Source organism: Gadus chalcogrammus, chromosome 16 (genome assembly GCF_026213295.1).
Source record: "Gadus chalcogrammus isolate NIFS_2021 chromosome 16, NIFS_Gcha_1.0, whole genome shotgun sequence".
NCBI lineage: Eukaryota > Metazoa > Chordata > Actinopteri > Gadiformes > Gadidae > Gadus > Gadus chalcogrammus.
Genome location: NC_079427.1, coordinates 19407329 through 19422941, shown reverse-complemented (window position 1 = coordinate 19422941; position 15613 = coordinate 19407329). Strand labels below are relative to the sequence as shown.

General features: G+C 45.4%; 1 protein-coding gene across 1 annotated transcript in view; it reads left to right on the top strand.

Moving 5' to 3' along the window:
- The window catches only part of igsf11 (immunoglobulin superfamily member 11), a 98220-nt gene extending 92766 nt beyond the window's left edge, over positions 1-5454 (top strand). The window contains exons 7-9 of the mRNA XM_056612189.1: positions 2179-2326; positions 4770-5011; positions 5111-5454. Coding sequence (XP_056468164.1) covers positions 2179-2326; positions 4770-5011; positions 5111-5454 — 734 coding nt within the window. The remainder of the gene's footprint in view (positions 1-2178; positions 2327-4769; positions 5012-5110) is intronic.
- Positions 5455-15613: the final 10159 nt, after the last annotated feature.

Below are 15613 nucleotides of genomic sequence, written 5' to 3'. Positions count from 1 at the left end.
AATCCACGCAGCGGGCCTCCGTGATACCGTGCTTCCGACAAGCGGCTGCAGTGCAGCCAGAAGTCAGAGTGAATGACAGGTGTTTCATAATCACTCATGCTAACTCATTACCACGGCACACCTTGACATTGTTATCATCTGCGTCCAGACACGATGACAGATGGCTTCCTTAATGAGGATTAGATCACACACACACACACACACACACAAACACACACACGCAGACACAAACACACACGGGTCTTTTATAGACTGGTGAGGCTGCAGCTCTTTACCACGCCGGCAGACAAGGAGAGAGACACACACACACACACACACACACACACACACACACACACACACCCAACACACACACACACATACGGAGAAGATCCGCATTGAGCGCTTTCTTCTAGGGACACTGTTTAATTAGGAAACATAGCATAGGCAGAGACAGAGGGAAGAAAGTGAACTACCAAACTTGTAGAACGCCGGCATATCTCCCCATAAAGGGTCCAGTATGTAGCGGGGCGATAGTCCTGTGGCTCTAATTAAACAGGGCTGTGAACAGCAAGTGAAGTCTGTAAAGTTTCCTACCTAATTGAGCAGCCCAAAGCCCTTCTTGTTTAACTTCACAGTGAGGCCATTCGTTGTGATCAGATAATCAGAGTGGCGCTCACACTCAAGGACAACAAAGGACAGAGGAATAACAGCGACGCACATAGGTGCTCAGAGATATTTAAGAACAAAAATAAAATAGAAAAGGGTTATTCCCGTTTAATACCGCTCCATCCATCGCTCCATATGTTTGTGTCCTGTCACTGCTGTCCCGCAGTATGCACTGCCTCTCCTCAAGCTGTGGAGAGGCAGATATATCTAGGGGTGACAAACATGAAGCTGTTCTGCATCCCCATGCCTGATGGCAGAAATTGTGCCACGCAAGGAAGGGTTGACATTAAAAAAACGAGTTCATAATAAATAAAAAAAAAGGCTGCCACTGGCGGATGTTTTAGGAGTGTTGGTTTTGAGGCGGCAAGGTTGACCGCTCAAAGCATAGCGGTCTCATTAAAAACAGGAAGGACGTTGTCATGGGAGCAACTTTTTGCCGCTCCTTCACTGGTTCCCTTGCTCTCTCCCATCCTCTCCGGATTCTCTTTGGCCTCATTGTTATTTCTCTTTCTTTGCTGTCACCTCTTTTTTTTTTGTCTCCTTCAACCCCTGTGTCTACAGCCGCCCCCACCCTCTCTTTCTCTCCGACTTCCTCTCTCTCTCTCTGTGTTGCTCTTTACTTTCATAGCGCCGGTAGGCCTATAGTTTGGGGCAGATTTAGATGGCGAAGCTTCTGACCATTAGGCTAACGGCCAGAGCATTAGCATCAATGTGTTATTCATGGTGCATTCTACACAGTGGCTTCTTTTTGAACAATGTGGAGCGTCCCAGCCACACTAGGGTAATGGGCAGCCATTAGATCATCAGGTATTAGGCTTAATTCTCCATTGTCTTTTTCTAAGCCGTTAGAAGAAGAGAAGGGGAAACATGTGTAATGGGTTATTTCCCAGGCAGGACCGGCAGTAATGCATGACATGAATGCGTGATCGGCTTCGCCATGCGATGTTTTTTGTTTTTCGGTTTGCGAGCACTATTTGTTGAAACATTTGTTTAAGTGCATGCTAATGCGTTTGCGTAATGCTTCTGGTGGGTAGAGCGGAATACTTTTGCCATCATTTAAAGTAGCTGACGGTGCTTAGCATACTAAACAGCAGGATTGGAACTGAAAGTAACGGCAATATTTGAAATGCCAAGCAGCCATCTGTGAAAAATTACCAGTTTTTGAAAAATTATTCCAATGACACAAGTTTACATTATCCAGCTCAGCTTATTCATCTGGGCGGTATACTGTTTCTGTAAAACTATGCGTTGCTGCTTCTCATTCCCAGTCCTAGAGCCACACATGCATCCCAATATTAACAGGAGACACATCCCTGCCTAGATACACAGTCATGTTCAGATTAAAAGGTAGCCTATCATTGCGTAGCATTGAGGTTTGAGTAACAGGAGCGGTTGTACAATAGAGCATAGATTCAGAGTGAGAGGAGGAAGTAAACGTGGCAGGAGAAGGTCGAGCCAAGCTATGAATATATGCATGTCTGTTTTCTTATGGTCCTTTCTTGTGTCCCCACCCCCATCTGTGTGTCTCAGCCCAGCCCCAGAGCGTGGGTCTGATAGCGGGGACCATCGCCACGGGGGTGCTGGCACTCATCATTTGCTCCCTGCTGGTGGTGGTTTCACTCTTCTACTGGAAGAACAAGAACAAGTACGACGAGGAGGAGATCCCCAACGAGATCAGGTCTCTCTCCTCCTCTCCTTTTCTCTCTCTCTTTCTCTGCCTCTCTTAGTAAGTCTCTCTCTCTCTCTGTCTCTCTCTCTCTCTCTCTCTCTCTCTCTCTCTCTCTCTGTCTCTCTGTCTCTCTGTCTCTCTCTCTCTCTCTCTCTCTCTCTGTCACTGTCTCTCTCGCTATCGCTCTCTCTCTTTCTCAGCCTCTCTTAGTAAGTCTCTCTCTCTCTCTGTCTCTCTGTCTCTCTCTCTCTCTCTCTCTCTCTCTCTCTCTCTCTCTCTCTCTCTCTGTCACTCTCTCTGGGACGCTCTCTCCTCTTCTCTCACTCTGTCTTTGTCCCTCTATTTCTTTCTCACACACTATCTCTCACTCCCTCTGCCTCCCGTTCTCTCACTCTCTCTTCCTTTGTCTCTCCTTCCCTCCCTCTCTCTCTTTCTCTGTATATGATCTATCTCCTTGTCTTTCAGGTGCACACACACACACACACACACACACACACACACACACACACACACACACACACACACACACACACACACACACACACACACACACACACAGGACTCCCTGCAGCAGATGTTTTTGCTAAGCACCGTTGCATTTACAGTTATAATGATAGCCTGTGGGGGGCAGGGTTGGTAAATAAAAGTACATGGTCGTGAAAAATGAAAAGTGAAATTTCTCGCCTCCCACCTTTCCTCTTTTGCAATAACTGAACTGGCAAGTTACGCCCTAAACCCACTGAAGCCTGTGGTGCATAGTAATGCATATTGAAGCCATCAATCTGATGGTTAGTGCAGGCGTAAGCTGTATGCCTTCAGTGCTTGTTGCAGTATTGCGAATGTGCAGCATTAAGAATTTACAGTGGCAATGAGATGCACAATACAAGAAAGACATTTTAGGTTCTCTTCAGTAGAATTCCCTGCCATTGCACAATGAAAACAAAACAGATTCAAGATTGAAATTGGATTGAAAGACTTTATTCAGGTTTGTTTTTTCTTTTCCCGTACACACTTTTTTTTATCGCCACAACCTAATTTGTCTTTTGAAACATTCTGCTGAAGCTCTTTGAGTTGTTCAAATTGGCTGCAATTTCTCCTCAAAATGACTCCATTAATCAATTTGTAGATAAGTCATTGTTGCAATATTTCAAGCACGGGTTGGCTGGTAGGATAACATCTGCTTCGTTTTGGGCCTGACTGCCTTCCCTGCATTCACAATGTCTTCAGCACATCTTCCTGCCTCAGGCCGCTGATGCTTTCCACTTACGCAGCAAATCACAATGGAGATTTTCCCTCGGACAAATACATCAGGTGCCAGGCGCCGCGACTGCTACATTACTGAGAAGAAAACCCTCTGTGGGGCAGAGAACCCTTTTTAAAAAGATACCCGGTCGCGTAAACAGCGCTTGGAATTTCATTATCGCAGATGTGCATTCCCCAAATGCCCATTTAGAAATCGGTAAATGTTTTAATCAAATGTACGAGTGGTGGTGAAAGACGATGGGGAACGGCCATCTGTTTCAGGCAGGAATAAATGACGGGAGAACGGCGATTGCTCAGATGTGTCAGTGCTGAAGGAGAGCCTTAAGGTTACCCGGCAAGGCTAAGACGCAGGATGTTATGTTCCATGATGGAGGATTGGCAGTTGACCTCGTTGAATTCTTTGCATTTTTAATCAGCAATGTTTCTATGTTTTCAGTCTAACCATTTGCATGGTTGGATCAGATAAGGTTTGTAGAGGGATTTGGCTTGGTCATGGTTTTTTCTATCCACCGCACTTAAAAACCCATTGCATCGAGTTTATGGCAGCAACGGGCAGCACTGATGCTAAAATTGAAATGCTTCAGAACCTGAATGATTGTCCTCTTTTATGTTGTAGTTTAAAGCCAAGCTATTAATTTTCTTGTTCAGTTGCAGCCTTTAAATAACAACAACAACAACAACATGCAGATTTATATCTCCGTTATCGTAAAGGAAAACATTTTTCTCAAATGGGGAACAAGCCAGCAGGAGGACGCCATACCACTCTCTACATTGACATCACATTTATTTATTTAGCTGGCGCTTTTATGCAAAGTGACTCACAATAAGTGCGTTCAACCGCAAAGATACACCCCATAAACGCCACCGACCATGAGAGCACATACAAATCAGGAAAATAGGCTACGAGCCTCAAGTGCCAACATTTTAGAAACAAGAGATTAGCCTTTTTCACGGGGCCAAGAAGCAGTCTGAACAGATGAGGTTTTCAGTCCGGAGCGGGGAGAATGTGTACGGTCTGTGCGGTCATGATGGAGTCAGTGGGGGAGTGAGCTCCCCCGCTGACTCTCCCATCAGGACCACTCAGACCATACACAGGAACCATGACTCCAGATGGGGAGTCGGCAGGGGGGGGGGGGGGGGGGCTCAGTCCATCTCTGACCGCGCCATCGCTGAACCCTCTCCTCCGCAGGGAGGACGACCTTCCGCCCAAGCGCTCGTCGTCGGGGAAGGCGTTCCACGCCGACGCGTCCTCCTCGGAGAACGACACGCTGACCTCCACCAACACCTACAACAGCCGCTACTGGCACAACCCCAAGCCCAACTACGACACCAACTCCTACACGCGCTACAACGGTGACACGCGCCACACCTTCTCCACCGCCGCCACGCACGGCACACACCCGCAGCACGTGCACGGTCAACACCCAGGCCATGCCCACCCCCACGGCCACGGCCACGCGCACGGACAAGGGCACGGCCACGGCCACGGCCACGGTCACGGGCCGGCGCCGCAGCCGCCGCCGCCCCCACCGGCGTCGTTGGCGGCCGGGGCGGTCTCGGCGCCGGGCTCGGCCCCGCTGCCCCGCCACGCCCCGCCCCAGCTCCAGGGCACCACGGCGACGCTGACTTCCTCCTTGGCCAACGGCGGAAGCCACACGCTGCCGCCGCCCAAGACCCTGGTGGTCACCACGAACTCGGCCCCCTCCCCGGCCGTGAAGACGCGGAGCAACGGGGCGGCGGGCCACAAGGGGGCGCCGGCGTCGGCGCGCGGCCAGCACACACACTCGTACGCGGTGAGCCAGGCCACGCTGGAGCGCATGGGGGCGGTGCCCGTCATGGTGCCCGCCCAGAGTAGAGCCGGATCGCTGGTATGAGGTACGGGATGCAGTGAGGGTGGGGGGGGGGGGGGGTGGGGGAGATAAACGCTGGCCTCTGAAAGCCCCCTCTTTAACCCCACTCAGGTCTTTTCCAAATCAAAGTGGAGACGGACGCACGCCCTCACGTTTCTTCCCGCCGCGAGATCAATGGAGAACTCACTCTGGATCGTTCCTTGAGACCGTGCAGCCCAGGACAGCCTTTTCCCTTTAACCAAACCACACCGCTCTTGCTGTTTTTTTTTTTGTTCTCTCTTTTCCCCCCTATCTGTCGATCTCGCTCTAACTTTTTATTTTTTATCTCACTTCGTGTTCAGAGAGTGCTTGTAGGTCGTGTCCACAGCCACCGGGGCGGGGCTGATTCATGGGCCCCAGTTGTCACTCCCGGTGGCCAGGACGCCCCCTTAATGATGTTGGTAGGAAACTCAGAAGGACCGTATCCCAGTGAGTGGCCCAGAGTGATTCACAGATCTCTTACAGAAGAGGAAGCCATTGTGACTGAATCATGTCAACGACTCAGCAGCAACAAACAGGATCTTCATCTCCATGTGTGTGTGTGTGCGTGTGTGTGCTTCTGTGTTTGTGTGTGTGTGTGTGTGTGTGTGTGTGTGTGTGTGTGTGTGTGTGTGTGTGTGTGTGTGTGTGTGTGTGTGTGTGTGTGTGTGTGTGTGTGTGTGTGTGTGTGTGTGTCCATCAATGCATGATCAAACGGAAACAAGCTTGGAACTCGAACATTAAAAGAAGAAAAACTAATGATTAATGCATGTGTGCTTTGTTTGAAAAATCAATTTGAGATTATTTGCAATGCTTTCTTCTCACGTTTTTTATTTTGGATTTGAACTAAAACAGTGATGCAGATGATAATGGTGATGAGAAATTAATTGTTGTTAGAATGTGTTACCTGATGCTATCTGAATGAAGAAATTAACATATACTTGTTGGATGAAATATGCACGGAAGGTTTATTAGGAGATAAATAATGGCAATTTCAAGGGTTGGGGCTTGGCTGTCAAAATAGTTTTTTAATATTTTGCATCTTATTTTACATTATTAACCATTTTCTTTTAGGTTTTTGCACTTTTTTAAGCAATTTTCCATTTCACTTGCTCTATTATAAACCATACCTGTCTCTTTCAATTGCAATGCTTTATCAATGGCGGAAAAAATATTGTTTTGCACATCCTATTGTTAAAGAATTGTTACAAGGTATACAATGACATTACGGATAGCAATGGCCACTGGTAGATTCAACAAGCGCTGTATGTTCCTGGATAATTGCACAATAATTTCCATATAGATCAGACTGGTAAATTATATATTTTAAGGTATGGCTCAAGTCCACAGAGCCGTCAATTCAGTTTATCTCCTATCAGTGCTGCTTACAAAACATGAGGATGTCTACTTTCATAAATGAAGTAAGAAAAAATAGGAGGAAGAGAACTAATATATAAATATATGTATGTATATATACAAATATATATATGAAAGACGCAAACAAAACAGTTTTTTACTGTATATATTGTATCTAATACTGATAGGCTATGCTAAGGGAGTATAACTTGATGATCTAATTCTTAAATGTACAATGGATGATTCAATTACATCAAATACTGTGTCTTAAATGTACGAATTCTTTGGGTTTACAGTCATTTTTTACAGTTAACACTATTTTAATTCTATAGACTATTTTTAGATAAGCAGATACATTTTTTTTCATCAATCTTCTTATGACCTATTGACCCTATTTTAATTGCGGGTTTCGAGTTAATTTGAGACACGCTGAAATACCATATGTTTCGCCATATGTTTAGATACAACAGTATTTATAATAATTTTTTAACCAACAGTTACTAGATAAACAATACTATATAAACAGATTAAATCCATTGGAGAAAATGAATAAATGTATACGTGTGGAAATATGTAATTGTCCCAAAGTCTGCCAATCCTTCTATAATCTTGTTACAGAACATTAATAATGATTACCTTCCAGCAATGATGCAACTCCATGTTAAAAGCTATTCTCTGTTCAAGTTGAAGTTGTCTCTCGTTTTGTTTTGTTGTCCTGAGGTGCTGGCACACTGCCTCAACAAACACTCGACTGATAAATGTCGGCCGAAATTGGCCCACAGCAATTCAGCACCGCCACGTCAAGAAACCTCACCAGCCCACCACCACCAACTGGAATGGCCCGATGTATGGGTATGCTGGAGCAGTGTGCCAACCCCTTAATCAGGAACTGACTTCATTAGCAAACAAGGCCAAGAAAGAACAAATCAAAGTCCCTGTTGTCACGGCTTTGGATTCCGCCGCCACATCTTATTGTTATTAAAAATCACCAAGTCCTTTGCTTTTGGGGTTCTTTCCACTCATCGCACCCTGCATGACTCCCCCCGCAAAACAAATGTGCACAGCGCCGTGGTGTCAGTGTAGGCCGGCCACCCACCTTCTGTGACAAGAGGCGATGGAGAGATGGGAATTCTATTCCAGGGAACACGCATTGCTCTCACTCTTCCCTGGGGCAGCTGAGCGATACATCCACCCGATGCAATATTGTGCTTTTTTTCTAAATGCGTTCTGTGTGCAGAAATTCGCTGAGAGGAGAATATGAGAGCAGGAGTTTGGCACTGCTGCAGACTGATGAAGGGAAAAAAGTATGAATAGCAATTAAATAACTCTATAAACCCAATAAATATTCAGATGATGAGAGCAGCAAGCCAAGCCAGGCAGCCATGTGTTTCAAATTACAGATGATGCCGTCCACCTCTGAGACAGCCGTAGAAAATTAATGAGATCCGCTGCGTTTCAGCCATCACCCCAGTCGTTGCATATGCAGTTGTTTTCCATATTTTTATTGTATTCATGTTTTTGTTTCATAATGTGTCAATAATATAATAATATATTGAGACCTGGGTCAGATATCCACCAGTCAAGCTGCTTGGTGTGGTTTGTATTTATCACATTGAGTATTATAGACTAAAGTCTATCAATCATAAATAAGAATTATTATGATAATAATAGTTTGACAATTTACTGACTGTTGAGTATTTCTAAACCAAAGGGAAGGCAAAGTTCTTAAAGTTCAAGTTTTCATTCAAAAACTTTGTCATTCACCATGGTCATTATAAAAAATGTAAATGTCGAGCAATATAGAATTTTTCACATTTCCATAATAAGAATTCAGCTCCTTTTATTGTTCCTGCACAGTGCCCCAAAAGTCTGCTCTGCAGACACATCCATGTTTTAAACACACACATACACACACATACACACAAAAACACACCAACCTCAACAACCATCCACATACACTCATTAACACAGCTGAATAAACATGCACACACACGCTCACAAACACACACAGCACAGTGTGGTCGAGGACATTAGGGGAGCTGGCTTCACTCAGATGATCAAAGATGTTCTCACCTCAGAACATCACACCCAACCCTTTGAGGAAAGAATCAAAACAGCCGCACTAGTAGCAGTAGCCGGACAGCCCTGCCAGAAGCTGCAAGACCTGGCTTTAGGAAAATATAATGAGAGAGCATGTGCCTACAGGCCCCCACTCTCTCACACCTCACACAACCTCCCCCCACCCTCTGTCTCTCTCTCTCTCTCTCTCTCTCTAATACACACAATCCCGCATCATCCCTCTCTCACAATCTCTCTCCCCCACATCTTCTCTCTCACTTCCATCCCTTTCCCTTTCCTTCTCCTCCTCCCCCTGACCCTCTCTCATGGCCTAACCTTCCCTGGTCATTGGTCTGAGAAGGTGAGGAGGGAAGTCTGCTTCTTCTCCTCCAGTGGTTTCCAAAGGTTGACAAAGTTTGGAGGTCCCTGCCATGTTTTTCTCTTTCGTGTCAAAACAACTATATAAAAAACAAACCTCCTTACTGGGACTTTTTCATTATTTTTCATTCTTTGTTTTGGTTGGTTTGGTTGCTCTGAATCACGAGGCGAGTCATGGATTATTGAGCTTTTGTTCTGACTCTCTGTCAACGTCCAGGTCATTTAAACCACAAGTGGTACGATGTCATTTGGTTGAATGCTAGTATGGTGTTGAACATAAATCAACGGCAAAGGGGGGCAAAATACCACAGAGCAAAGAACCCATTGTGTAAATATTCTGAATGCAACCTTGTGCTTAGTGTTTGGATGGATTGGAAGTCGGAAAACGAGTGTTGGAGGAGGTTGTAGTGAATAAATCATGTTAATACATTCTAACCGGGATCATGTCATGTTTCTGTTTTGCTGTGTGCCTTCTGTCTGCATTTATGCATGACACACTGCATGCCTTCCGGATTGCGGTGCCATTTCTGGATGTGTTAAAAGGATGATCACTGGTGATGCCACTATTTTTTACACCAATGGATGCTTGCCATAATTATAGCTCACTAGTTCATTTAATTATGATCTGCATTGTATTACTGCATAATGGAATCATATTAGCCATGTTCTGACTCAAAGGAGATGTACAATGCCTCCAATGCATTATATTGAATGAGGAAAGACACTAGTATAATTGTTGGAAAGCTTTCAGACTCAGACACCCATGCTAAACCTCTTAACGTTTCAAATAGGTCTGCTTAGGCAAAGCCAATGGGGAAATAGGCTTTTGTAAATTAGCTATTAAGAAATGCCTCAAACTTAATGGACTTGGAATGCCTTGCATGTTTGGTTGATGCAGTAGGGGAACCAAATGTTTACTATGTAATCGCAAAGGTTCAAAGTCTTTAAACATTGTTTAATTAATTTTTCTAATGTATTTCATCCATAATCTGGTGCGCAAGCTTTGTTTAAGCACGCTAAGATCTTTAGCTTGTATAAGAAGGAACCTATTAAACAAACCCATTATAATGTGGCCATAATCTTTCATTTGATCATAAACCTGCAATGCTGTCGAGGGCTGATTTATGAACAAGTCGATGCGTGTGTTGCATGTCAATTCTATAATTGCTGGAGAGCCATCAATAACCTTCAGAATGTTAGGAACGCTGTTGTGGCTGTGGTTTGCTGAACAACACAAACAAGCCATGTCAACCAAATACTGCAGTCTCGACGGAATACGTTTGATCGAAGCAGTTATAATAATCCATAAAACTAACAGCGAGATGGTGATGAATCCCGTCACAGTGTCTCTTTTTAATTGTAATCAACCGGGGACGTCTTTGGCTCCCTCACAGCATTTGGCTCCCTGAAGTCTTGGCCACGTTTATCTTTTATTTTCTTCCGCTGGACATCATCCTTCTCCGTGCTTCGCCCTCGGTCAACCCCCCCACTGCTGTCTTGTACGGCGCTAATAAATGTCCGCAAAGCCTGCCATGCCAGCCGTGAGTATATATATTTCAGCCCGCTAGGTCGGGGCTGAACACGGCACAAACCTTTTAACTTTATTAAACTGTCCAGACACTGGTGTTTTATGCCGTGATTTTTTCTTTTTTCACATAGGAGTCTAGTAATCGGAGCCCCCTTTTAGATCGGCACGGGTTACTAACCCGACTTTCAACTCCCCCTTTTTTCAACTTCTTTCATTTCCTCTCTGTCGGTGCTTTTCCATCCCTCACTCTTTCCCTCTTTTGTCTCTTTTATCACAGTTGATCTCATTCTCTATCATCTCTCTCTCTCTCTCTCTCTCTCTCTCTCTCTCTCTCTCACACACACTCACACTCTCACACACACACACACACTCACTGTCTCCAGCTCCCCTGTGCGCTGCTTTTAAATCTAATTGATGATATTAAGTACAATCAGCCACAGGCTCATGTCATACCCAGACATTTCCTTCCTCTGTGTGCTTTCAACTGGCCTGGATGATAGCTCAACAGAGGGCGGGCAGAAACATCCTCACAGCCAAATGTTCTTCTGGTGGGTCACTAATGTTTGAAAGATGGCTTTCAAAGTCACTGTGACATTGCGTGCACTTACGTGCGTGCACTCGTACACATGCGGTTGCCAAGTCTGTGTGTGTGCCTGCGCACGATCGTGTGTGATAGTGCATATGTGTCCAGACAGTTTGAAATCCACAGTAATATACTCGGCATTAGTGTGTCAATTGCCAATATTTTCCGATATAATAATAAGCAATAGACGATGGAATAGGATCTGAAAGACAGGACTGGACTGAGGGACTTCACTGAAGCCCTGAAGTTCCTCAGAAAGACCGGACTGGACTGAGGACTTCACTGTAGCCCAAAAGTTCCTCAGAAAGACCGGACTGGACTGAGGGGCTTCACTATAGCCCCGAAGTCCCTCAGAAAGACCGGACTGGACTTTTGTAGCCGCGAGGCACTGGTGCACTCTCTGGCACATCATCTCAAGTTGATATATATTTGAGGCATAGGTGTAATTTACACTGGAGACGCTGGGGACGAATAAAATGTTACTCCGACCCCATAGCGATCCCCCACCGCATTGCCTTAAATTGCATGAAGACCCTTGAAAGAAGAGATTTCCTCTGAGCCCGTATGTCCCCATCATTTTTCAAGGCGGCGACACCCTTGGTTAGGTGTTCTTTCCCGGGTCTGGTATTTAACTGGCCCGATGAGCTTAAAAAGTGACTATTTGTCTACAATGGCTCATTGATTGCTTTGACTTGATCATTAGACATCTTTGCATTCACATTGTGGTTTCTTTGGTAGCGGTGGGGGTGGTGAGATGGGACCTTGATGTTATGAAGTTTTCCCGGACTAAAGGAGCGATCGCATCTCTTTCCAACCCACCCTTACCTGTCTCTGGGCATGATTGACTGCTCTATTGGAAGGGTGCTGGGCGCTGAAGGTCATGATTCAATGGGCTTGGTATGTTATAGCTCCTGTGCTACGTGTTAGAGGCTATGCTAATGCTAAAACAGATAATGCTAATGCTAATAATATAATCAATATTATACAATTTATCTCTCCATTAAAATACGCCCCAAAACAATAGCAATACAAATACATTATAATAACGCTCATATTGTGCTTGCACCAATTGTAATAATAATAAGCATAATAATAATAATAATTATTATTATTATGATTGTTATTGTTCTACAGCGCCACTTAATGCATGTAACAAAGGGCTTGGCATGAACACAGGGGAGGACAGCGATGTAGTGGCCAAGATTCATGGGATGCGTCAGAGCAGCCAGGGAAATCACAGTCACTTGGCCTTGATGGTCAGAGAAGACTTAATCTAATAAAATCATTACGTTGAAACATCCTTCCTGAGCTTTACAGGGGGAATTCATTCAACGTCGGCTGCCGCTCCCCTCACCCGTGCCACCGCTGGCCCTCATCTACTTCCTGGCTGCTCCGTGCCCAGCCTGGGCCCTGGCCAGCTGGCATCGTACTCCATTAGGGGTCTGCTTGTATTGAGTCTTAAAAGCTGCCCCGGTTGTGGCTGTCTGAAACACCGCTGGCCCCATCAGCGCGCCTTGATTCATGTCCGCATGTTGCACCCCTGACCCGTTTGATCTGAAATCTAGAGGTCACCCAGCATGCATTGCATTTGCGTCCTACCCATCGGACACGGGCGTTTATGCGTGTGCAATAACGGGAGATTTCGCACCTGTGCGCAAGCCGGCCGGGGATGTTCAATACACTAACCTTTGGAGAAGGAACACAATTGAAAAGGAGAGGGAGGGTGAGAAAAGAAGAAGGCAGGAATCCATTTGCTGGGAGGGCGGTGAGTTGGTCAGCCTGGGACCCAAGAGCAGCCAATTAGACCTCTCTGGTGTCCAAGATGAATGCATAATGTTCTTTCTGAGAAAGCACTTTGGACATCCATTACCTGGCCAGAGCAAAATTGATTTGGGTTGTCTAGTGTTGTATACAGAGCCGCCAATAACAGACATGTGCTGTAGCTGTGTCTGCCCACCTCCCGAACTCCACTCTGTCTCTCTCCCCACGTCCCCTAGTGCTGCATTACTCTCTCACGCTCTTGCTATCCCTTTGTCTGTTTGTCTCCCTCTCTCCATCCAGCTATCTCTCTATCTATTTATCTCCATCTCTTTCTTCTCCCGACCATTTTGTTATTCAGCGCTGGATGTGAGCAGTAGCAGGCATCCCAGACTGAAACAGCCTTCTTAAATCAAACCGAATCATGTCAGCCTTCTTGCCTTCTTTCTTTCGATCTTCCTCGCTTTCTTTCTTTTCTTCTTTCTTATGTAATTTATTTTAGTGTTTAGTTTTTATTGACTTTTCCTTTTAGTCATTCCTTTTTAGATTTTTATCATTTACTCTCTCTCTCTCTCGCTCTCTCTCTCGCTCTCGCTCTCGCTCTCGCTCTCCCTCTCCCTCTCCCTCTCCCTCTCTCTCTCTCTCTCTCGTCTCCCCTGTGTGCCTCCTACCTTCTCTCTTAGGTTTCGTGTAATGCTCTATTCCGCTGCATGTTGTAATAGTCTGCTGCCTTATTGCTCCTGACTGACAACCTTCTTCAAAGTGTTCCACCTTTCCAGCCAATTACAAAACATATTATCTACCACTAATGAATTGTTAATATGCATTATCGACTCTTGATGCTTGATGGCTTCTGGAATTACGTTAAAGGGAGAGAACACGCCTTCTGAGACACTCCCTCCTCATTTAACTTAAACTCATTCTGTCATTTTGGGATTTCTTCTACAAATAGCCAAGTCTCCCCTCTCTTTGCATCTCCTGCCCCCCTTTGTCTACCTGAATTAACCGATCCGGGAGGTAAGCGTAGATAAAGGACACGGTAAACATGCAATTTATTAAAAGTAGTCAGAAGCCGAGGTGAGGGAATAAGGTGGAAACACAGCGCTTGAGCTGAGGAACTCTGGGGCTGCTGCCGCCTGCTTCGCTTGCACCGCCGGCGAGATGGCGCCGACGGGGTGGAGCACAGCACCACAAGTGTGCCAAGAACAAAACTCTCATTAATCAAAGGGCCTCGGCAGAGTCTCAGGTAATCAACCTGGGTGTGTGTGATGGAAGCCGTTGGGGCGGCGTCACTAGAAATAGACAAAGCCGGCTGTATTCAGGACATGGAGCAACAGCAGGGGAAACTGGAGCTCCAAGAGTCATTAGCAGCCCAGTAGGACGGCGGCAGAGTCTCTGAGACTGTCCTGGACACAACGCCGTTTCACCCCTCCACAGCGAAGTGGGGGGACCACACTGTGGCATTATATTAGACTGATGGATCCACATGAATCTATTTGGACATATTTCCTGAAATATGGAAAATCGACTTTATCCTTCAGCTCAAAATGGGCGTGAACACATTGTTAACCAGATAAATAAACTAGTCTTAGCATAAATCATTCAGGGTTTGTTTAACGCCCTTTTATGTACGTGTATTACGATTTCAAATGTCATTTCAAAAGGAGAAACGAGTCGAAATTCTGAGAAGAAAGTTACAAAGTGAGATGGGAAACAGAGCGTAGGAGTGAGAGAATTGAAAGCAGGGATATAGGAGAGCTGAAAGCCTTCTAGGAAACTCTCTGACAGGGACTGTCAGACGTAAACCACAACAGATATGCCAATGGCCAGGAAAAGATTGAGGCCAAGGGGTCACGTTAAAGTGGGATTGCCTCTAGGAAATGCTCTTTGGAGCTCCAGTATAACCTAAAAATAACACAACTTTCCCTTTACTTCATGAGATTTACATACCAACATCCATTCTTCACATTGAGATATTATGATAATTGAAGCCCTAGTCAAAGACAGTGGCTGTCAGATTTTCATGGTGAAAGTCATCAAATCCTGTCATGCATGTAGGAACTATGCAAAACACAAAGGGCAGTTGTTCCACAGTGTAGGCAAAATGTTAATCCAATATGTTCTTTATCATTTGTGATTGAGGATTGCTGCTTTATCCATACTGTAAATCCAACTCCACATTGGCTCCGACCTGGAATGCAAATGCTTTCTTCCGAATATGAAAAAATCCTGTGCCCATCCTGAACAAATCAGCGCAGTGTATTCATTTCACAGCAATAGAAAGACCAGAACAGCAACCAGCACAGAAGATGGAACCAAACCGATGAAAGGAATCCGGGCATGAAGGCTGTACTATTGGGATATCACCATGTCAACTGAGAGACTTCTGGAAGTTGTTAACCCCACATGCCAGGGGTCAGCTGTCCGTCAGCTCAGTCCATCAAGGGGAGAAAGAGGAGGAAGGGAAAGAGCTGAGAGGAAAGATGTGAAAAGAGACTGAGAGA